The 23,612-nt window shown below is 41.9% G+C and overlaps 2 protein-coding genes across 5 annotated transcripts in view; one reads left to right on the top strand and one right to left on the bottom strand.

Annotated features, from left to right (window-relative positions):
- Window positions 1-3,834, bottom strand: part of shq1 (SHQ1, H/ACA ribonucleoprotein assembly factor) — a 33,067-nt gene extending 29,233 nt beyond the window's left edge. The window contains exons 1-5 of one of the 3 annotated variants that reach the window (XM_079748762.1): window positions 3,755-3,834; window positions 2,882-3,080; window positions 2,706-2,770; window positions 405-533; window positions 109-281 (exon numbers count right to left, since the gene is read on the bottom strand). In XM_079748762.1, the coding sequence (XP_079604888.1) occupies window positions 109-281; window positions 405-533; window positions 2,706-2,770; window positions 2,882-3,024 (510 nt within the window). In that variant the 5' untranslated portion in view covers window positions 3,025-3,080; window positions 3,755-3,834. Of the gene's footprint in view, window positions 1-108; window positions 282-404; window positions 534-2,705; window positions 2,771-2,881; window positions 3,085-3,664 lie in introns of all 3 variants that reach the window. The other 2 variants (XM_079748760.1, XM_079748761.1) reach the window with 2 other exon arrangements.
- Window positions 3,835-4,620: 786 nt separating this feature from the next.
- gxylt2 (glucoside xylosyltransferase 2) lies at window positions 4,621-20,237 on the top strand. 2 transcript variants are annotated; one of them, XM_079748566.1, is made up of 7 exons: window positions 4,621-5,022; window positions 9,266-9,461; window positions 11,738-11,869; window positions 13,913-14,164; window positions 14,937-15,060; window positions 18,053-18,225; window positions 18,947-20,237. In XM_079748566.1, exons 1-7 carry the CDS (start codon window positions 4,748-4,750, stop codon window positions 19,121-19,123), a joined length of 1,329 nt encoding a protein of 442 aa, XP_079604692.1. In that variant the 5' UTR covers window positions 4,621-4,747; the 3' UTR covers window positions 19,124-20,237. The 2 variants fall into 2 exon arrangements, with proteins under 2 accessions (XP_079604692.1, XP_079604691.1); XM_079748565.1 differs by having other exon boundaries at window positions 9,263-9,461.
- The last annotated feature ends 3,375 nt before the right edge of the window (window positions 20,238-23,612 follow it).

The raw sequence follows: 23,612 nt of genomic DNA, 5'->3' as shown, positions 1-23,612 counted from the left end.
GCGGTGTCTCTCAGCTAAGCCTCAACCCACTTGAAGTGCTATAATGGAATCAATGGAGAGCCGTGACCCGGGGACTCCTCTTGGCAGAGCAGCCGCCGCACCCCTCACCTGCAGCCTGGCAAACACGCCGGCCCTCTGGTTGCCAAAGCCGTACTTCTGGAGCGAGGCCAGCTCCGCCTCTGAGCTCTCAGTGTACACCTGCTGCTCCACCTGCCAGTCGTACTCCTCGTCATCCTCCCCCTCGTCGTCGCAGGGTCCTTCCACGGCGGCTCCGCCGGTTTCTGAAATACCAAGCGGGTTAGGGATGGCTGACGACCTCTGGTGCTGTCGGGCGGCTTGTAAAAAAGGAGTGTCCGCAGACAGACAAGACAGACACAGGGGACATGGATTGTTGCGGCCCTCACCAGCGCTGACTTCTTCCACCAGGGGCCTGGCCGAGCGGGAGCCTTTAGGGGCCAGCAGGCTGGTCAGCATCTGGAGACCCTCAAAGTGTTCCCCGGCACTCTCCTTTGGGACTTTGAGAGTGAACAGCCCTAGAGGAATCCGCAAATAATTATTATGGCTGCTGTTACATTCTGCCACAGCAGTGATTTGGTTGGCATAACAACGTCCAGCCAATACAGTTCTCATGGCAGTAACTTAATTGAAAACACTTCCCCCACCCAAACAAAAATTCCTGTGGAAATGATTGTATGCTGTGTGTTCTCCCCCTAATACAAAAAAATCTATATTATGAGAGGATCACTTTTTTTTTCATGTTGCTAAAATGATTTTCACTTTTGTAGAGAAGTTTGACATTTAAAACTCCCCCTCTCTGGTATCAGGCTTCAACGGTTTGTTTGGGCAATTTGAACAGATCACAGAGTTGTGACTCATGCATATGGCACCCACTCACACTCTTTCCCTTCATGTTCCTGCTAGATCTCTGAAAGATGATCAGAAGCTTGATAAAAGGTCTGTCACTCCCACCATTTGCTGGATTTCACACAGTTTTTCCCATCGATGACAAAATACCATCATGAAGATAGTCCTCATTAAAATCGGCCAAAACAAATATTTATTATTTTTACTGACTTTTTCTGTAATCTCGCCGCAATCTTATGAGTTTTAATTGTAATAGCAAAGTTTGAAAAAATTGGGACTTCTGGACATCTAGTATTCCACAAATGTTCGAATTCGAATTTAGGAATATTCTCAGCTTTCGTTCACCAGCAGTTAAATTCCTTTCTTAACAACCCACACATCTTCACCCAGGAGCCTCCATTGCACCAAGCCTCTCCCCCCTCCGGTCTTCTTACCATCTCCTACGTCACTACACTTTCTACATTAAGAAGGTGCTAATCATAGAAACAACTCATTAATGAAAAGAACACAGTTTGAAGCAAATCCATACAACGACTCCCAATTCAACACAGAAACCCCCTTTAAGGAGCTCCTCAAGACCTAGCCTATATGTATCGGGCAATAGCGCTTGACAATGCTTTCCAACTGGTGTAGGGATAATTGCCTGTGCTGCTGCGAGTCTCTCTCTTGATGAGGCTGGAGTGCACCAAAAGAGGGGTCCTAATGGTTTGCTAATTATATCTCTAAATAAGGATGCACATTAGCGCAACGGCTAGAGAAGCAGATGCTGCGGGCTAGTCAAGGCACTGCGTGCTAATTGGCCAACGAGATGTCACAGAGAATGCGGTTGCCGATGTGCCCTTTAAAGCGGACTCCTTTGGAGAAAGAGCACAAGTCAATGGGTTGTAAAAGTAAAATTATGGCGACGATGAAAAAGGGGACAACAGGGAGCATGGGATTTTATTTAAGGAAAACATCCTAAGGGGCTGGAGGCTTACGATGCTGGAATAATGTGTTTTCTTTAAGTGAGCGATGGATGGGATATATATTTATGTATTCTGTTGGTTTTTGGGAATAACACCCCAAAACTGGTGTATATTGGAAAAGGAAATAAGATAAGTGCTAGCCGCCACTCTGAATCCATCAAACACAGGCCTGCGGGTTGTAATCATATCTCAGTGACAGATGGGTCCAATGGCCCCTCAAACGGATAGAGATAACATGCTTTGTAGATTTATTGGCTGCGTCCACTTGATTGACTGATTGACAAAGTAATGACACTCGGGGGATCTATTACAGCCAGCTACTGGAGACATGTATCAAGACTCTATTTAGGATTTGGACAGCATGGCTAGTTCACGTGCCAACAACAGGCCATACTGTACTGGGTTCATCCCTTTTTTCTTAAACAGAAACCTGACACGCAAAAACTGACCTCAGGGGAAAACCTGACCCTGTGTGCAACATGAGCCACTGCAATCGCTCTCTCTGATTGGCTGACATTGCCACTTGGCCGATCTCCATTTATTATAATAATAATGAATACCACCAACTACGTTGGTTGTTTGGATTCAGTGTATTTGGTTGCTCTTTAATCTATGTCAGATCAATAAATATGACAATGATTTTATTTATGTAGCGATGGGATGAAGCCTGGTCAGATAGAAAGCCAGCAGGGTTGTAAGTAATGTTTCTCAATTCACAATACTGTATAACTGTATAAGTAAAATGTAGAGGCAAAAAAAAGGAAAAATAAAATTCACATTGTTTGATCTTTCATCCTCTTTCAAATCATGTCCAAAAGTCTTTATTAATATCAAGCATCATATCTATCTTGATCAATAACAGATATCATGTCTTACCTTTATCAATATCAAATGAGGCTTTTTCCCTTCCATCTTCTACAATTCGTCCTGGTAGAGTTAATCTGCAAATTATAATTAAGGTACATCTAAAATACACAACATAACTCCAGAAACACAGACACACGCAACTGATAAGGGTCACAAACCACATTTCTATCTATCTCAAGACTCACCTGAGGAAGTAGGGCTTTGCATAGAACTTCAAATCTGTCCCATCAATGTAGAGGTCGAACTCTGAGGTCCTGGTATAGGGCACCCGGACCACGATGGTCAGACACTGGCCATCTTGGCTCAGCTCGAATGCCGGAGTGATCATGGTCAACACCAGTTATCTACAGCAGATCTTCTGCAAACGTGTCCATCAAGCGAGTCCTGGCTTGTCATTCAAACAAAACAAAATGTGGCAGATTTTGATGGTCTGCCTTTGACTACAGAGAGGACAGTTGGTGTAAACAGTTATTTCACAGTCTGTAGAAAATTATAGCTATTCTAATTGGAAGTTGATGAAAAGCAACAGGGAAACCCCTTCATTCGTGGGATAAATATGGAACGTAATTAAAGGGTTGTAACATTAAGGATAAGATTAATAGTCAACACTTAACTGTAGTCATAGCTGAAACAAACTGGTTAAACGACGCCACCTAGTGACGGACTTATTCTGCTGTTGTGGTGCATGCAGCGCAGCACACGTGTGTGCCACATTGACATTAGCAGTGAGTGGTCTAGTCTGTCAACAAATAAACTGTTACAGCTACTCATGTAGCCCAGTCTAATAATTGGGTTAATGTTAGTAAGCGTTGCACCATCACATACAAGCACTTATGTTAATGTGGAAGCAATATATTATTTGTAACGATTTTAGCTTGCAATCTAAACTGAGCTTACTAGCGATCAAGTTTTCAATGTTGTGGCTATACTAGCATGCTAGGCTAGCTCAGCTAGTAGAATTTACTTACAATGCTTGGGCTGTACTGTCAAGGACTGATTTTATACATTTGAACAGTTAAGAGAGAGAACCCGACACGCCAATCATTAAACGGAATTACCTAAAACAAATCTTTTTATGAAGAAATCTGCGTAGGACGTTCCGAAAAACCATCACATGCACCACTTTATGGTAACGTCCATGTTTTACCGTACTGGAACGAATATAGGGGCAAGATTTTTTCAAATGGCCACATATGAACATAACACAAAAGAGCAAGTTGTGATAGAAACCACGTTAGGGATCGGTCCGGTTATATTTGGTAGCTTAAGGACTGAAACGTGTTCACTATTCAAATTTAGATTTTTTTTTCTTCTATCATATGGAACACATGGATGTAAAGTAAAACCACATACACTAAGAACAGTGTAATTTAGTAGTGATTGACTTTTATCGAAACTGACTACTACAAAATCCACAGCAAATTCAGATTGGCGTGATTAAAGAGAAAGATAACAGTAAGGATGCCTAGTAGGTTGTGAAAATGTAGGATCCATCCAAGCACCTGTTGGCTGGGAGTAGAACACCGTAGACACACTATCCTAAATGAATAAAGTATATAGAGTATACATCCCATACTATTATAGAATCGTTGCTATTATGTATATGCACACCTGTTGCAGAATTTCCTGTTGTGTCTCTTTTTCTTGGATATTAAAAGTGGCTTCTAATGTAAACAACGTATGCATGCAAAGCTTTCGCATACATTAATGTGTTAATGTGAGTTTGTGAAAAAATAAAAAAAAGTATAAAAACGTTAAACGTCACGTGTAACGTCTCGGTATCTCTAGAAATGTGTCATGGATTTCCCTCTATTTAAATACAGCGCAGAAAAGCACGGCGCGTCTATCATGAGACTTACGGGGAAGTGAGCAAGCCACTCCTCCGCTTGAAATGTTTCATGGTTGCGCTAAATCCATCTTTAGTCAATGTCGTCTGCAGCAAATGCAGTCGAGGAGCGCTATTAAAATGTCAACTCGTTATGTTTTTCGCGAATTGTAGCCATGAGAGGAGATTTTTTTCCCTCGTTTAACTTTCCGATCTCGGTCTCACAATGCGAATTCATTGCAAACTATTTGTAATCGCTGTGTGTTTCGGAGTTTTTCTACTTCTGTACTTTTTCGGTGGGAATTCTGCAGACGAACAGCTCTTGAAAGAAGTTAAAGAGGACAACCCTTCTCCATCTGCCCCATCGGAAGTTGTACATAAGGTAGCATCAAAGTCCACATACAGAAAACACCATGAACTTAATGTTGCTGCAGGAGAGGCACCCAAGGAGCGAAAGAATGGAAACAGTATCAACAGAGTGGCAAACGTTAATACAAAGAGGTGAGGATTTTATAGCATCCTCATTTGCAGTGCTGATAGATGATGTCCATGCTGTTACCATTTTTGAACAGATAAGTATGGCAATCATTCCATAATTAACCTTCTGTGCTGCGGTTCTTTGTAGTCGAAACTAATGCAAAAGGACTGGGCAATTGCTTCTGCAATTTCTTCAACGGGGCAATTCTCTGCCATTGATAGCATAGCATGTGTAGCGTATTTAATGCTCAAGGGCACTGGAAAGCCACTGATAGGGCTGTCAAGGGAACAGCTGCTGATTTAAAAACAACTTGCAAATAAACATGGCTTCTACCACCCCTCCCTTCATGGTCAGGGTGAGCTCATTCCTGATTTCATCAAGTTGTTGGCTGCATTTTCCCCTCTGCTTAGGAGGACTGCAAACTATCACATCAAAGCCAGTTCTCCACGGACAGCCAAATAGATTGACCTGGTTTATATCAAGTAGGCTACATCTCTTGTTGATGGTGAAGACATGGGGTCACCTTAAAATACACAAAAACTATTGTTGCAATATAAATAATAATAATGATAATGATAATAATAATGATGATGATTTGGAAGAATGGATCTAGTCATAAAGAAAAATGAATTGACAATGCATCCACTCCTTCATATTTATGATGATATGATATGATTTATTACCTTACTGTTAATTCATATAGGCCTGCATGATGATGTGTTTGTGTGAGAATGACAAGCTTTGCATTGGTTTGTGGACGACAATAAGGAATGGGAACGGCAAAGACTACACTCAAGGCAGTCACACCACATCAAAGTCCTGTCAGCCATGCGGACAATGGGACTTGGCTATTCCTGTGTTATACTACATGTCCACCTTTTTCTAATTCCATCTCTCCTCCTCGGCGCCTCTTTGTTTCCCTCTGGGCTGAATGCCACGATAATGTAACGGAACAAAGTGTGTTCTGGGGGGAAGGGAGGACGGTTCTATTCCGAAAGCCTCTTTCTTGGCTGTTGTGGAGACTGGTGGAGCAGATAAAACGCCATCCAGGCATTCAGGCCTCAGTGTCTTCTCACACAAGCGAGTGTGCGCGCCAATGATAAGGGAGATGGGGTGAGAGGGTCACCGGTGACCACGGAAAACACGTAATGGTGTTTGGCACAGCCTACGCAACAGGGAGAAGTGCTGTGATTAGGGAAAACACAGCCCTCACAACTGTACATGACCTCCTCTAGTTAAAATACAATTAAACTGGAGTGGAACTCTGATCCCCGTTTTTGTTTTTCCTGCCAGAATTTTGAGTCTGATAGCTTGTGTCATAAAAACAAAAGATGGTTACTAGTAATGCAGCTGTTACGACTGGTTCTCTATTTTTTTTTAAAGCAACAGACATTTTTCCCAGATATTGCTTGATGCGAATCCATCAAGGAAGAGAAGACATTAATACCATCACAGAATACATCTGAATGCTTATTTCTTTTTGACCCGAGGAATGTACACTTGGTTTGTATAAATCTGAGTAGTAGACTGATTTCCTGCTCAGCACAACTAACATCAAACCACATTGCGCAAACCCCCCATGGTGGCTCTATCATTTCCTCTGGACACATGACACTATTTCCTGTGCATGTGGCCAAAAATACAATGGTAAGCTTCAGCCACTGTCCCCCAAAATAACTTTTTTTTAAAAAAAAAGTAAATTTGTTGTAGTGTAATGACACACCACAGAGACACCCTGTCTGCAAAGACACAATGGGTGTGGTGGTCACCAAGCCCCCCAATGATCTTCTGCTTCTGTTTTTATGAATCACTTTTTACTATTTAGAAACTTTCATCCAAAGCCACTCGCGTTGAATTCCGATACATGTCATTGATTAGCAGGTAGGTTAGGCATCTCGCTCTAGCATCACTGTGGGGAATTAGGGGGTGGGGAAAATCTAACCCTGTACCTTTTTGAAAGGGAGCCACTACACTATCCTGTCCCCGTAACTATCCTATCAAACCATATTCAAAGCAAGTCATCATAATCAGTGGTGAGAGCGGCGTCAATTATGAAAGGCTTCAAGGTAACCGACTCACTCTATTAGCGTGACATTAGGCACTTAAACAAATGTTCCCCTGTAGGACTCAATGCCATAACTCCCTGACGGGGATTGTCTATCGATGTAGCCGGAGTCACTTAATTGGCCCTCGCGCGATGACAGTTATATCTGTACATGGTAAGATAGGCTTGGGCAGGGAGTGGCGGGAGTTGTGCAACAAACGATACCGGGCTGCCATGGAACAAGAAATATTTGTATTGAATGAAAGAATGAAATATATTCCATAGTCTTGAATGTTTTAGCATTAGCATGGCCCGTTGCTTGTTTTTCAATTAAGAAATTTGCATTTTCTCGTAATTAATTAATTGTTACATTGTTTGAAACATGAAGGTCGAGGTCTGTATTACGAAGGCTTTAATTAGTTTATCAACATATGCCTGAATATATTTTTTATATTGTAATTATACAATTATAAAAAAAAGGCATATATAATTATACATGTCCTTTAACACCAGCCACATCCAGAACCATGCGTGAATCATAGCATCAATGACTCCCCTTTATGCCTTATCAGAAGCACTTTGGAGGGACAGGTGGATTCTGGATCAGGTTCTAATCTCGCTTGCTTCACCCAGGGAGGGTAAGGGGGAGGGCATGAAGGTAGCAAGGTCAGGGTAAAGGTTTAAATGCCCCCTGTGTTCTGTCATCTCCTGGAATAGTGTCCTCTGTGTAATGGAGCCTCTCCCCCCCCCCTGCCAAATATCACCAGTCGAAGCTGATATATTATAGGCATTAAAGTTAAACGTTTGGTACAACCTCTCTCCGGAGAGGGCAAGCATACTCAAAGTGTCTTTTAAATCAAGTTAATCTTCAAAACCCCCCCTTCCCACTCCCGCTTTTTCCAGCTCTCTGAAGATCGAGGAACGATCCGAACGATTCGACAGGATATTAGATCGGAATGATGTAAAGCCCGCTCTGTATCCCCCTTTTGAAAATAAAAAAATTGGAAAATAAATGATATTATCTTTGGTGCTAGGATGCTGACCATTACCAGATGATGCAGAGTTTCGCAACGCACAGCCACATCTGCACAGCACATGGCTCATTTAGTAGCCAATAGAAACACAGCGTTCCGTTGCATGTTGCCAATTGAAAGAAGAGGATGCATCTCAGCGCAAGCGGGAGACGAAGGGAGGGGGACTGTGTGTGAGTGTGTGTGTGTCTGTGTGTGTGTGTGTGTGTGTGTGTGTGTGTGTGTGTGGGGGGGGGGGGGGGGGGGGGGGGGGGGGGGAGGGGGGGAGGGGGAGAGGGGGAGGGTGGCAGTTGGCGACCTTGAATGGGCCTTGGGTTTGTACTGCAGTTCTGGGCACCTTCTCATTCATCCTAATCAGTGTCTCATTACCGTCCCCCAGCCATGCAGAACACCACGCGGCACGTTTGGGAAACGCCCCAGGGGCCACCTGTCTGACTTTACTCTCCCTCATCTTCTTTGTTCTCTATCTTTCTGTCTTTTGTTCGTATGATTGGACATTTTTTATTTGCTTTTTGCCCAGGGAGTGTGTTGATCCGGTCTTGTTCTTTAAATATCTGTTCATGAAGTAATGGTTTTGTTCCTTGTTTGAGGGATTGTTACATATATTTATAATTACGTCAGCCATATTGGTCCATTGCCAATGGTAGTGTTTATTTGAAGTTCTGTACACAAAGGGCAAGCTAATTGTGTTCCAATGATCTGCTTTCCATGGTGGTGACATGCTTTGTGCTGCTGCCCAATATCTGTCAATTGAACTAGTTTTGTTTCTTAAAGATTTCATTTTGAACTGTCTCCTTTTGGGAGAACAAAGCCTTGAGGCCTGTGGGTAATGCAGCAAAGAGTTTTGTGAGTGAGGGGGGTGGGGGAAGGCTATTTGGGGAACATTAAAGGCAGAGAGTGGTGTCTTTGTAGGAATTATTTTGGGGGGTGCGTCACATATGTTTGTCAAGACTGTGGTGATGTGCCACATCTGGAATGCCTTTGAGGCAGCCCGTCCTCACGTTTCAGCTGCCTCAGTCCTCATAAACCCATTAAGGAGCTGTCAGTACCGCGGCACGTTCCGCAAGCGACAGGGCCCTTCTTCAAAGGCGACCCTGTCGACAACGGGTGATTGACAGTTTGAACCAAGATGTGCTCATCAGCTCTGAGAGATTCTATTGTCGTTCGTTAACCGTAATCTTTTTTCAGTAGACTAAAGATTAATGGCGGGCGGCCAGGGTCGCGGCGAGCCCTTGCGGAGGAGGTCATGCACCTGGCGGTGGTGGCCTGTGGGAACCGGCTCGAGGAGACCCTCATCATGGTCAAATCAGCTCTGCTTTTCAGCGTCAAGAAGATCAAGTTCCACATCTTCGCGGAGGATCCCCTGGCTGCCCACTTTGAGAAAGGGGTGAGTACTTCGCTGAGGGTCATGGTGAGACGCCAGGACTTGATTACATATTCTGTAAGTGTTTTATCCGTCTTAAAAGGGGGTGGCGGGGGATGAGTTGTTATGCCTGGTAGAGAAACACTGTGTCCAGTCTCATCAATCAGCAGATGTGAATCCCAGCAGCTTGATGTCATCCACCACGACAACACCACAGGGGGTGTGCGGCGAGATGCTTCCGAGCCCAGGAAGTCTCTCGGCAGGGCTCTGAGCTGGAACACGTTAAACTGTCCTACCTACTACCAACCCGTCCTCCCTGCTGGGCAACAAACAACATCAAGATCACGGGATTTGCTTGCGCTTGTCTCAAGTCACTCTTAATGCCGGATTTGCTTGCGCTTGTCTCGAGTCACTCTTAATGCCGTTCAGGCATTTGAACCTTTTTTTATCAGGAGCGTAATGCAGCACGTTCTGATCGCTCCCTTCCTCGGGAGTCACCTTCACAGTGGCACTCGCCGCATGTTTTTTTAATGGCTGGTTATATTGTTAGCAGTCTGGCTTTTAAGGCTGGTTCATCGCAACATGATTCTTTAAATGTGTGTTTACTATGTGTGTACTTGTGGGGAGCTCTTCATAGACCGAGAAAATCAGGATGAAAGGGAAATGGTCCTGTTGATCTATTAATGGCTAGCCATTTAACTCTGTTTAATCACAATGTAAATCTTTTAAAAACTAAAAGTCTGCATTTGTGTGTGCCAGCTCATGCACTGTTGGTTGTAGTTTTCACAGGAACACTTGAGACGAGTACTTTGCATGAGAAATCCAAGTGGAAGGGTAATTTCCAGTTAACACCCTGGTGTAGGTGTGTGTGTGTGTGTGTGTGTGTGTGTGTGTGTGTGTGTGTGTGTGTGTGTGTGTGTGTGTGTGTGTGTGTGTGTGTGTGTGTGTGTGTGTGTGTGTGTGTGTGTGTGTGTGGAGGGGTTATGTACACACAGCTGCAAAAGGGGCTCTTTGATATTCCTGAAAAGCGTGTCAGTGACCAAACTTGCCAATTCCATCCACCAAACCTGAACCAGCAGTAGGCCTTTCACACATGAACTCTGGATGAACTCTGGAGAAGACGGTCCGGAGATTATCAGGAGTTGCCCTTTCACACATGCAACAAGATAAGCTGCATCAAACGTATTGGAGGTACTCTTATATACTTTAGGCAAGGGGTGGCGACTGGGTAGAGCGTGAAGGAGGCAGGACATGAAAGTATGCAGTGGAAGACGCAGTGTTTTTATCTACAACACATCTACGTCCTAAACCATCAAGTGTCTGGTTCCTTGTATATATCTTACGATTTCTGTGTTGGCCCTTACAGACAGAAGTTAACAAAACCCTTGGGTTGTTTTGTTTTGGTCTTCGTTCCTCTTCACCTTTTGTATTTCCCGGTTACACACCAGTCGTATGTTAGAAACCTCATTCACATGTCAGCCATACCCCCCTAACTCGTTGTGAATGAATTCTCCGGACTTTACACAAGGTGCCTGGTATTTAAAACTCCCACGGATGGATTCTGACATCTTTGTTCACACATACAGCTATCCGGATTATCCAGAGAATGTCAGACTTTTGGTGCATCTGTGAAAGGCATATAGGTCTTCGTGGCCGTATAGTTAATCGGGAAAACAACAATTAAACTAATAGGGTTGGGGTTGGGCATGCTGCTCAGGGATGACTTTTAGTCAACCCTGTTTATGCAATGCTAAAACTTTGTCTGCCTGGTTAAGTTTGGCTCTCAGAGGTTGTTGTAGTAACAGATGTAATGTAATATGTTGTGAAGTATAACTTTGCCCAAAAAAAACCCATCAGTATATCTATAGAGCATCTGATTGCACCCCTTTTATTGGTAACATCATTGAAATTACTTTCGATCATCATTGCCTACAGATATGCCCAGGATATTTTATGATAAGATATCGTACACGTTGTGACTTTAAAATGTAATTCATTCTATGATTCATGACAATGATTAAAGTATATATTTTAACTTGTGCAAAATATCTACTAAGATTCTAAATATATAGCAGTTTGATCTTTTATTTTAAGTTTCAAAATTGCATTTAATTTGACATATTTCCAAAATGAATGCATGTAGACGTGCATTGTACAATTTATGACCATATCAGAATGACAGTTATGTTTGGGACACAGCTGGACCATAGATTGAACCTTTTGAACCCGTGATTCCACAGGTCTGCCTGAGCCAGCCAGCCTACAAGCTTTCCCCATCTGACAATACTTGTGTTTTTCAGCTGGGCCAGTGGCCTAGGTCCATCGCAGCCAAGTTCCAGTACCAGATCTACCCAATCACCTTCTCCGTTGGCAACCAAGAAGAGTGGAAGAAGCTGTTCAAGCCCTGTGCTGCTCAGAGGCTCTTTCTCCCGGTAAGGCAGACACACTGACGTACATCCAGCCTTCCAAGGGCCTTATTCAACGAGCGGCCATCTTAGCTCTTAACGCTAGCTGGGTAGGGGGAAACTGAATGCGGAAAGAAAGTCCACATAGACAAGTTACTGCCGGCATTCAGCACCATGATTGTTTGAACAGCCAATTCATTGAATTTATGTCATTTTTTAAAATTGATAATTTAATGTCAATATTTGAACAAATAACCAGGCTACGGTGACAAATAATGTTATTTAATTAAAGATGGGCCTCGCTGGAGCCATTGATTTCTTGTCTTTTTTTTCCTGCTTTCTGAACCCGCTAAGTCACCATGTAATTGACTTCCTGAAGACATATCACTAGTCAATTCACATTTTTCCGTTGCAAGGAAATTCACACATAATGCTGCGGTATGCACACCACACACACTGAGTGTTTTGTTACGTTTTATCAATGATTTTGAATGTTTCTTGTTGTTGTTGTAATCTGAAGAAAAGACTTCATCAACCACTGTCAATTCAATTTAGCATTTGCTTGGTCTTTCATATTTACAATTACTATTTTGGCATTTTTAACCAAAGCGACATATAGATGTTTTTTTCTTTTTCTCATGTAACTCCTCATTCAAAAAACCAAATCATTGATTACGTGAGCCTGGTCAACCTGGCATTGGTTTAATTAATTAAAAATAGTACGGACATTGACATTGGCTGCCTGGTAACCAATCATATGCCTGCCACAACACAGCTCCACGTCTGCGTGCTCTACCTGCGATGCATGATGCATGCTGCTCATTGTTTTCATTCACTTCAGCTTTATGTGAGTTTTAAGTGAAGAGGCTATACTTAAAGTAAACAATATGATCAACTAATTTGATACTACACTGTGATTACACTGCACTTGCTTTTTGATCATCACAAATAATAGTGCAAAATGATCCCAACTGTCTCGCTCTCTTTGGACCCCCCCCCCCCCCCCCCCCCCCCCCCCGTGCCGCTGGCCTGTACTCACACTAAGCAATCTCAACTGGGCCTGAGTACATCATCACATTGTCATACATCATCACCAAGCGTCCGCTGCTTAGCAGAACAACAATGGAGAACAACACAGAGAACACGATTGACACTTTCCTGACTTTGTTGCTTATTTGGAGCCGATCTACTCAAAAACAGCCCTCTCTGACTGAGCAGTTTTACACTGCCAAATATGCCGTTTTATGCACGCCTTTTTCGCGCCACACTCCGCGCGTTAACACTCCCCGATGTAAATTGCCTGCTTGAGCTACGACCCCAATTTACCCTCCCAGACCCTGCACACATTGGCGGATTATTGGGTTTGGGGGGTGCTTGGGTAGAGGTGTTGCTGCGCTGTCTCCAGAGACAACGCAGCATATGATCATGAGCAGTTCTAACTGGAGAGAAAGTGAAATCCGCAAGTTGCTGATCATGTGAGAGAAGGTGATGCAGTCGTATTAAACAAGACGTTGAAAGAGATGGTGCGATCTACGAGAGACACGCAGAGGAACTGTCCTTACAAGTTTTTTGTCGGGATAAAAAACAAGTGGTCAGCAAAATAAAGAATATGTTGCCGTTTTTGTACTTTTGTTGTATTAAAATAGTTAATCGCGTTTGTACCCTACACTCAGACGTGAACTTTTTCTTGCATGCGGGTGTCTTCATTCATAAAAAATAAAAACATTGGGGAGTATGCAAATTATTCTAAAGCTCTCTAGACTCCGTGCACAACCCTGCCACACCTCTCCGAAGTGTGCACAGGCCGCGGAATTGAACTGTACTTGAGTACGGTTGGCGGGCTCACACTAGCCAAGCGATCTAGACTTTAGGGCCGCACTAGGTGTCAAACGGACTTGGGCACGGTACAGATGGCCTAGTGTGAGTGCGCCCTTAGACTTTGTTTTGATTGGACTCTACCCGCTTTGGACTCTGTCTTGACTCTGGCTTGACAAGCCCTGGTCTTGGACTCGACAAAAGTGGTCTTGACTACAGCTCTGGCCCTAACCTCTGGACTTCTCTGCCCCCTAGGTAATCCTCAAGGAGGTGGACTCACTGCTCTATGTGGACACAGACGTGCTGTTCCTCAGACCCATGGACGACATCTGGGCCTTCCTCAAGGAGTTCAACAGCACCCAGCTGGCCGCCATGGCCCCTGAGCACGAGGTGCCCAAGATAGGCTGGTATAGCCGCTTTGCACGCCACCCGTTCTATGGCGTCACAGGGGTCAACTCTGGGGTGATGCTGATGAACCTCACCAGGATCCGCAGCACAATGTTCAAAGTAAGTACTCCTTCTATTCAGTCAGCTTTTTACACACATCTGTTGTTTGTCCCAGATGTGTTAATGTAAATTAGCAAAAGGCTTGCTAAATTACTAAATAGTCAATCGTAATGGTAATAGTCTATAATAATAACAATATAATAATACACTATTATTAACACATTGGTGAAGCTAAAGTAGTTGAGTTTAGATGTTAGAAAAAAATATATGAATCAGATTATTAAAAGCCATCTTAAAATACACACTAATTAGAATTTAAGCTAAAGCAAACGGTTTATTTTTGTCCCTCAAGGTTAGCCGTAGATGTTTTATTTTGAGTTTAATCTTGGCTTGGAGCCTGACTCTTTTCAAAGGGACTGAGAACTCTCAGCAGCCTTTGATTGAGGCGGTGTGATTGCCACGCTTACATCCCAGCGCCGAGGAGGTATTGGCGGCTTGCCATTACCTCAGGCAGTAAACTGAAACTTGGGAGCAGAAATGGAAACTCTCACTCACTCTCACTCACTCTCACTCTCTTATATTCTCTTATACAAGCCACCGGGTGTCAAAAGTAAAGCAGCTCTGGAGGGAAAGGAAGGTATGGATGGATAGAGGTATAGAGAGAAGTGGTTGGATAGGGAGAGAGAGGGATCTGGATGGGTAGAGAAAGAGGGAAAAGGGTAGAGAGAGAGAGAGAGGAAAACAGCCGAAAGAAAGGAAGAGAGAGAAATAAGAGTGATCCTTGTTGGCATTCCCGTTTAGGGTTCATAAAGTACCTTGTGTCTTATTTCAGAATAGCATGATCCCTGATGGCCTCTCCTGGGAGGACCTCCTTCACCCTCTCTACCAGAAGTACAAGAACCACATCACCTGGGGAGATCAGGATCTCCTCAACATCATCTTCCACTACAACCCAGGTGGGCGGCTGTTTGCAGCTTGTTGCTGTGGAAGACTCCCTCGATATCTGTCTGTCTGTCTCCCTCTTTCTCGCCCTTTTTTCCATCTCTTTCTGTCTTCCCTTACCTACCTCCTACCCTCTTGCCCTATATCTTGCTTTTTCAAACTCTTGCGATCCCTCTTTCACACACACACACACACACACACACACACACACACACACACACACACACACACACACACACACACACACACTTAATGGTGCTATAACTGGTTATGAAACGTTTTGCAAAAACAGTAAACGACATAGTGGAATACTAATCGATGCCCTCACATCAATTCCAGAGACTTATTGCCCACATATACTTTCAATGTCTTAATGTATTGCGGGGTAGAACATTGATAAATGTCAGTAAATTCCTCTTTGCTGAATCAATGTTTTTGGTTAAAATAGAGGTGGGGATAGTGCTGGCTCCAATCTCTTTGGTCATGTGTGACGATTTGTAGTCCAGCTCTGTTTTAATTCTTAATAATGTCAGGACAGTTGGTGCAGCAGCCTGTAGCATGAATATAAATTTGTAAACGCATAACCCTGTGGTAAGTTCACTTTGGCAATGTTTGTCTGAAACCAGCACTATGGGTGTATGTGTTTACAATAGTGTTGGTGTATTTTTTTGGGTTGCAGTGTTTAATTGCCTCTCTTTTAGCAAAAGCAGTAAATCCACGCTTGACATATATTTATCTAGAGGTAAAAGCTTTTGAAATGCTTTTCAAATAGGGAGCTTTTCAATTCTGTGTCAACATGTAATGGATTCGACTGATCTTTTCTCTTCATCCCTTGATTGCTCAGCATAGTCTGCACTAAGAAGATACAGCACAATGTTAAGGGTTTTATTTCAGTCTAGGATGTGACAAAAAACATACGTAAGAAATACAACAAACTAACACAATGCAATGAAACGGGCCTGCCCAAGAATGACGGACAAGTTAACTCCTTGCATGCCACTCGCAAACAAGCTGAAGCCTTTTATCACACAGATATTCTTTTATTCTTTTGATCCTGATTGCACATTGATTTATTTCATTGTGGCAACGTCTAGCCAACATTATCATTGTTATTACTGTCATTATTAGGGGTCCAAGCAGGGAAGCTGCTTGGTCCCCTATTGTTTCTGTAAAGGTTTTTTTTCCCTCAAATTCTGTAAAAGTAATACTGCAGCCTATACCGTAAATTGAAAACTCTTGAAATTTTCAGGTATGTTTACCAATAACCCCCACTACCCATAAACCCAAATTTGTGGTACTGCACCCAAAGGTGGCGCTATTGTAAAAAATCATGAATTAGGCTTATTCTTCCTCACCAGATTGACCTGGACTCAAAATTATTTCAGAATATTAATCTCTAGAATCAGATGCATTTATAAAACCCAGGGTCTTATGCCCTAAATTTTTTTACTTTTCCCACAATTCATATTAATGCTAAACATGTTAAAAAGATTCACAGGCTACAAAATTATTCAAAAATTCACCAAGATTGTCACATAAAATCTTTAGACCAAGCCTCACAAAAATCATCCAACAGAATTTGTTTTATTTAGTTCCATTTGAGAAATATTGGCCAAATAAGTTGGAGAAGTTAGCCCATTTTTCTTATATGACCATTTTGTTATTGTATAAAAAAAGATACAACTATTATTAGTTGGATACCAATACCCCCAAATACCCATAAACCCGAATTGTGGTACTGCACCCAAAGGTGGCGCTTTTTGAAAAAATTATGAACTAGCCTTATTTCTCCATACTAGATTGACCTGGACTCAAAATTCTTTCATCATATTAATCTCTAAAATCAGATGCATCTTTTTCACCCTGGTCTTCTGCTCTAAAAATGTTTACTTTTCCCACTATTTCATAGAAAAGCCAAACGTCCACAGTCTCAACCCATTTGCCTATATGACCATTCTGTTATTGTATAACTACCTTACGGCTGTCATTAGTTGGATACCATTAACAGTGCAAATTTTCAGATTTGTGCTCTTTTAAGAAAGCCCTTAATTCTCTTGTGAAATGTGTGCTTGGAGTTTTCTTGATGTTGTGTGCTTATCAATCGACATTTTCACCATGTGAATGAGTCTTCATGCAGTTCAGGAATGTCAGTGGCTTAACGGGATAATGCGTGTACTGGTGATCCTTTGGTTGAGAGTTTGAATCCTGATTAGAGCGTTATGAACAAGCTGAACATGACATTCTGTCATTGCCATTCATTTAAGAAACACAACATTGAACAGCACCTGAAGTTCATCAGGCAATCAACATTCCGGCTCATTCGTTTCCAAGAATCGGACTGCCAAGACACAGTATGGCATTAAGGGGAACTTCTTCATTAACCATTTTTCCTTCGTCATATTTATATTTCTTCCATTAGTGTTCTTGACTACAAATGTTTAATTTCCCCAGAATTTCAATGATTTTTCAGGTATATGCTTTGAAGAAAGCCCTTAATTCACTTGTGTGAATTAAGAAATGTGTGCTTTGCGTTTTCTGGATGTTGTGTGCTTATCAATAGACATTTTGACCATGTGAATGAGGCTGCAGTTCAGGTTTATAAGTGGAACATCTTTCCTTAAATATGACAATTATATGTTATATTTATATATCTTCCATTAGTGTGTTCTTGACTTTTAATTTTGCTAGGACCCCGTTAATCACCGCTTGCGTTTATATTTATTATTACTATTGTTACTGTTATTATCGTCATCGTATGATTGTTACTTGTTTAACTGTCGTTTTGTTTTATGTTTGTTTTTTGTTTATTAGCACTTTGGTCAACTGTTGTTGTTTTATAACGTGCTTTACAAATAAATTTACATTTACATCTACACATTCACTTGTAATATATAGACTAAATCTTCTTGGGACTTAATTTGTATGCGATGATGGGTGATGTTTAAACATCTCTCTCCCTTACTCTCACTCTCATTCTGTTACTCTATCCCTCACTCTCTTTTTTAGAGTGTCTCTTCACCTTCCCCTGCCTGTGGAACTACAGGCCAGACCACTGCATGTATGGGAGCAACTGTAAGGAGGCTGAGGAAGAGGGGGTCTCCATTCTGCATGGCAACCGCGGAGTGTACCATGACGACAAACAGCCCGCCTTCAAAGTGATTTACGATGCAATACGGGATGTAAGTGAGACGAGGCGTAGTTGTTTGGATTTTCAGGAACAATGAGTCCCCGTGAACCGGAGAAACGGGACGGATAATGGAAAACATTTGGTAAAATATTGCATTCACAAAAAAACATAAGAACATTTTATTTTTGGTGGACAATAGGATGCTGTCTGTGAATGCATCCACACTGACCAAGGATGGTGCAAGATGTGAAAAAGAACACTGCATTCCCTTTTGTAAAAACAATTATATTTTGTGTATTCTACTGCTAAAGACGTCCTAAAGAGTATAAAACCACTGAATAGTTTGCACAGAACATGGAAAAGTTTACCAAATGTATTTCACCATTCCCAAACCACGCCAAACACCAGAGTTAGCCTTGAATAACCCAACACGGCATATTGTTTTTATTATTCTGTTTGTCTTTCATCTCCGGGTTTCATTTCCACTGCATATTTAATATTTTGGGCTTATTTGGGCTCATTTCCTGGCAGTGGTCAACGCTACTTCTACTTCCCTGTGATTATTAAAGCTTCTTAAGGACTAGTGCAGAAGTCATTTCTGAATTAAACCATCCATCTTCCTTTTAGGCCTGTTGCCAATAACATTTGATTATTTTTGCCACATCAAGGAAACCCCAGCTTCTGCACCACAACTCAACTGACATCCTCGGCAGTGTTTCATTATTTATTTATTCTCTCTCTCACCCTCTACGTCCTGCTCTTCCTTTCTACAGTTTCCATTGGAGGACAACCTCTTCCAGTCTCTGTTCTACCCGATCCAGACCAAGTTTCTGGACACGGTCAACACCCTGTGTGGTCGCATACCGCAGGTGTTCCTCAAGCAGGTGGAGAAAACCATGAGGAAAGTGTACGAGCTGAAAGTGGTCCGCCATGTGCGACCGCATCACTGACCGACTGTGATGGAGCTGCCCACTACCCATGGAGAGAGCGGCCCTATCCCGCCTGGCCTTTAAATTACACTCTCTATTTTTCTTACACTGTAAAGGACCATATCTTTCCTGGGGATTTTAACGCCAGAAGTTTTCAGAAGAATGGAGAGTCTCAGGCATTTGAACTCTGAATAACTCTCTCTTGTGTTCTCGCTGTGTATTGTGCCCAATTCCTGACACTAATTTTTAAATGGCTATGTAAGCCTCAGGATTGCTTCTTGTCGTTGAGTGGGTTATTACTCCTATGGTAAACAAACATGCACACAGTGCTGGTCAGTGGTGCAGTCGATTGGGAGTTGCCTTCTTGAATGATAAAATTGTGCACAGTGACAAAAAATATGTGAAGACGTGAAGACAAATGCCAGCCTGATTTAATAAAGGCAGTACGAAATGTATGTCGTCTACATTTTAAACTCAAGTGGAAGTTAGATATAAATGTTTAGATTAAAGATGGAGGGATTAAAGTATTTGCCTTTTTTTGGTTTATTTTCTGTTTAGTTTTTTACTCATTTTATTTCATTGAGAATTGGTGACCGAGCAAGGTCAACAGAGATTTGATGCGATTTTCTGCTTCAAGTAAGTACACATCTCCTTTTCTTTTTTAAATATGTGAATTTTTCTCCAACCAATAACTGTTTATTTGTGTGAATCTGGTCTGAAATCTCCAAATGCCGCTGACAGTATTACAATCAAAGAGGAAAATATGGTGTTATGTTACACACCAAAAAATGCACTTTCACAACATTTTGATGAAGAACTACAATTCAGGACTTTTGGATGAGCTTTTAGTCAATATTTGTCAAACGATAATTCTACAACTACAAATGTACAATAGAAATATTACTATGAATAATAAAGTGCTATCATAAAATAAGTGAACATTCAAAAGACTATGTGCCGTGTTAATTGTTATTCCATTTCCATCTTATGTTTATTATACACACTGCATGTCCATTTCAAAGATACCTTTGTTAACCGCAACAGAGTTTGCTGTTGAGAATTTGTCTAAATTGAGCAAAATGATGTGTTCTGGTCTATGTCTACTTCCTAAATTATTCAAAATGGGGAATGGAAAACTTAAGTGCATTCAACTATATTGTTTTAAAATAAAATATTAACTTAATTTGTAGATTGGTGTGGTCATGTTTTTTTTATGACAAAGGATCTTCCAATTATAGCCCAAATTCATGGTATGTCGTTTTTTTTGTATATGGTGCAGCATGATTGGGGGTCATCCCTATGTTCCCCAGGTCCTATGTTCCCCGGGTGCGAAGGGTTAGGGTCAGGTTTAGAATTATGGTTAGGGTTAGGGTTAGGGTGAGGGTTAACCCTAACCATAACCAATAGGAGGAGAGCCATTCTAACCAATCACAGGTGTATCAGAGGCGAAAAATGCGGTACTTGCCCCTACCATCCTACGAAAAAAAGATTCGCTCTCCGGATCCTATGTTACCCGGTCACATACGAAGGGGAACATAGGACCCGAGGAAATAGGACCCGGGGAACATAGGTACGCTCCCAATGATTGATAGCCTACTGCAAATATTATTTGTGTATGAATAGTGCCCTTGGGGATAGGTATACATAACAATTGAACTGTGTAATTAAATTTAGCACAACATAGTAAAAACGGATCAAAACATTCTTCACTAATCTTTTTTCCATCATCACCGTTTCAAGAGGGCTATATTAGCCGTTGTTGGCTAAATTACGATTGCACTCGTTGATGTTGCGAAACATAACTGCGCGAGCCTATAATTTTAATATGACCGGAAAACGATTTAAATTGCCATGAAAATGCAATGGATTGTCCGACAATCCCCTAAAGGAATTTAAAGTCCACCCCTGTGGGTGTAATATGATATCTGAATGGATTTTAACTAGATGGATACCATTTTGTAGAATAGTTGTCGAGGGAATTGGTGAAACGCGATAGAGCAAAACCTATAGAGCCCTGGGGCAGCTTGCTGCTCAGCCACTCCATGATAGTATGTCTGGAATGGCTTTTTAATATGCTGCCTTTTGAAAATCCAGTAAAAGGCTGACCCCCTACACATGTCATTTTTAAAGCACTTAACTAAACATAATATACTTGTGATTAGTATTTTAACCACTAAGCTAAGCGCCGAGCATTATCATACATAGGCCAATGTTTGCCATTCAAAAGCCAAGAACAACACCTGCATAATGACATTGAATATATTTAACTATTTAAGTCTGAAACATGTTTTCTTCCGTTTATCAACAAAATTCCTGCTATTTGCCCTTTTCATATACTGCTTAACTGGAGTTTGTAATAAGAATTGTGGGCCTTGTTTGAACCCTTCAACCATATCCCAGATTGAATTGTTGCAACCAACCAAATGCCTAAAATAGGTCAGAAGTTCAGCCATTTGGGAGGAGAGGCATAGAAAGCAGATGGGTTTCAAGTGTGAAATTAAGGACATTTCTGAGGAAATGGGAGAGGGACCAAGAAGGAGAGAGAATAGCTTGGGTTATAAAGCAAGAGGATAACCACAATCCAGTTTTATTTTTTGGTTTATTTTAACTGGCCCGTCCAGTTTTCTGGAGGCACACCCACAATCAAAATCCTGGCGCCGCTAGTGACCACAAGTGGACTTAAGCTTAATTTCATTTGAATTCATCCATTTTGGTTTATTTTTGGGAAGGGGTAGGAAATGTCATTTATGTGGGTAATTGTCCTGAGACAGGATGAGTCAGGATGACCTTTTTGGAATGGAAGATGCAACTATTTATCTGTAGTCATTTAGCGGACCCACTGTTATCCAAAGTGACTTACGGAAGTAACAGGTAAGGGTAAGGCATCCTGCTCATGGACACCTACAGGTAGACTATGGACCTTGGGGACTGAATGCATTACTTTTCTGTTTGAACTGTCAGCCACCTTCCTTTAAAACCTGTAATTAATTATCCACCTGTGTCCCCTGTTGACACTATTGAGTAGTTTGGAAAGACCACAATGTGCTACTACAATGACTACTACAACTACAATGACTGCTGATGACAACAAGCGTGCTTGTGGCTGAGTCAAGTAAGATAACATCTTCAGGAAACAAGGCATTTTGACAGAAGTCCATATCATCAGAGTTTAAATTATGTAGACGTTTAAAGATCCAACACAGAGGGCAGCAACAGGAAGATAACTAAAAATAGATTTGGGGATCAAGGAACAAGTCCAAAATAGTACTATGACCTTGCACCCGTTTGTCAGAACACAGGGGATTGCCAGGAATGAGCATTACATCATGATTTTTTTTATAGTTCAATAGTTCAAATGTACAAATAGCCTATTATGGAACTCATAAATGTTACGTATTATTTAGTATTTCATGGTTGTTAATCTTCAGATTTTTTCATTCATTAAATTTTTTCTTACTGTTCTCTTGAAAAATGAAACGTGTGTGCACAATCTACCTTCTCGAGTAAAAACATTAAAGGAGAAGAGGGTGTTGTCAATACATCATGAGTGTGATCGGTGGCATAAGGAACATCCTGTGATGAGATTAGTATGGGAGAGGGCACAGGAGAAGAAGGAGTAGGGTACTGTGGGGGGGGGGGGGGGGGGGGGGGGGGGGAGTCTTTGAAACGTGTAGACAATGGGAGGAGAGATACTGAGTGTAGGTACAGACGTTGAAGCGAATACAGAATAAAAAACTCATTCAGAGATGTGCACAGTGAATTTTAAGGTGGTTTGAATGTGGGATGCCTTTGCTTTGTGGGTTGCTGGGCTGAGGCAGATTCAGGTCAAACAAGGGCAGTGTGAGCTAGTGGGCAGCTTGCGGCTTGTCTTGGAGGTGGACGCTGAGGTGGCGCGGGAGCACAAGCCGTTATCTGGGTCTATGATGATGGGGGACAGCAGCCTGTCAAGCCTTCCACAAAGCTTTACTACCAAGCAGGAACGTTTTATTACGATCTGTATTGGTAATTGTGTGGTATTCAAATAAAGTACCATTACAAAGAGAACAGAGATATATGAGTGATTGCTAGTTTTGTGAGATAAGCTGTCTCTACAGCCTAGGCTAGTGACAGCAGATGTAGATGCCTACTGAAAGCATAATATTATGTTAAAGAGTCCCATAGTGAGCAATGTACATTATTTTTACTACTTTGCCGTGTTCGCATACTGTCCACTGAGTACACAGACACTTCTGCATGCCAATTGATCACAACAAAGGCAAACATTTACTGTTTTGTTGGCCAACGACACTGAAACTATGTTTTTATTGTTTTTATGTTTTTATTATGGGTTTACCTTGGTTTGCTTCCCTGCATTTAGATGCAATTGGAGGTTGTTTATACGCAAACCCGTTTATGACTCAGATTTATTGTCAGTTGGCCCAACTTTACTCTAGTGGAGTTGAACAATTTCGTGCCCTCTTGCGGCAGGAAGGACCTTTCATTTAATCCAGTCAATGGATTCACAGTTACT

The sequence above is a fragment of the Pollachius pollachius genome (assembly GCF_949987615.1).
Source record: "Pollachius pollachius genome assembly, chromosome: 12".
NCBI classification, from domain to species: domain Eukaryota; kingdom Metazoa; phylum Chordata; class Actinopteri; order Gadiformes; family Gadidae; genus Pollachius; species Pollachius pollachius.
This window is presented reverse-complemented; position numbering and strand designations above follow the sequence as displayed.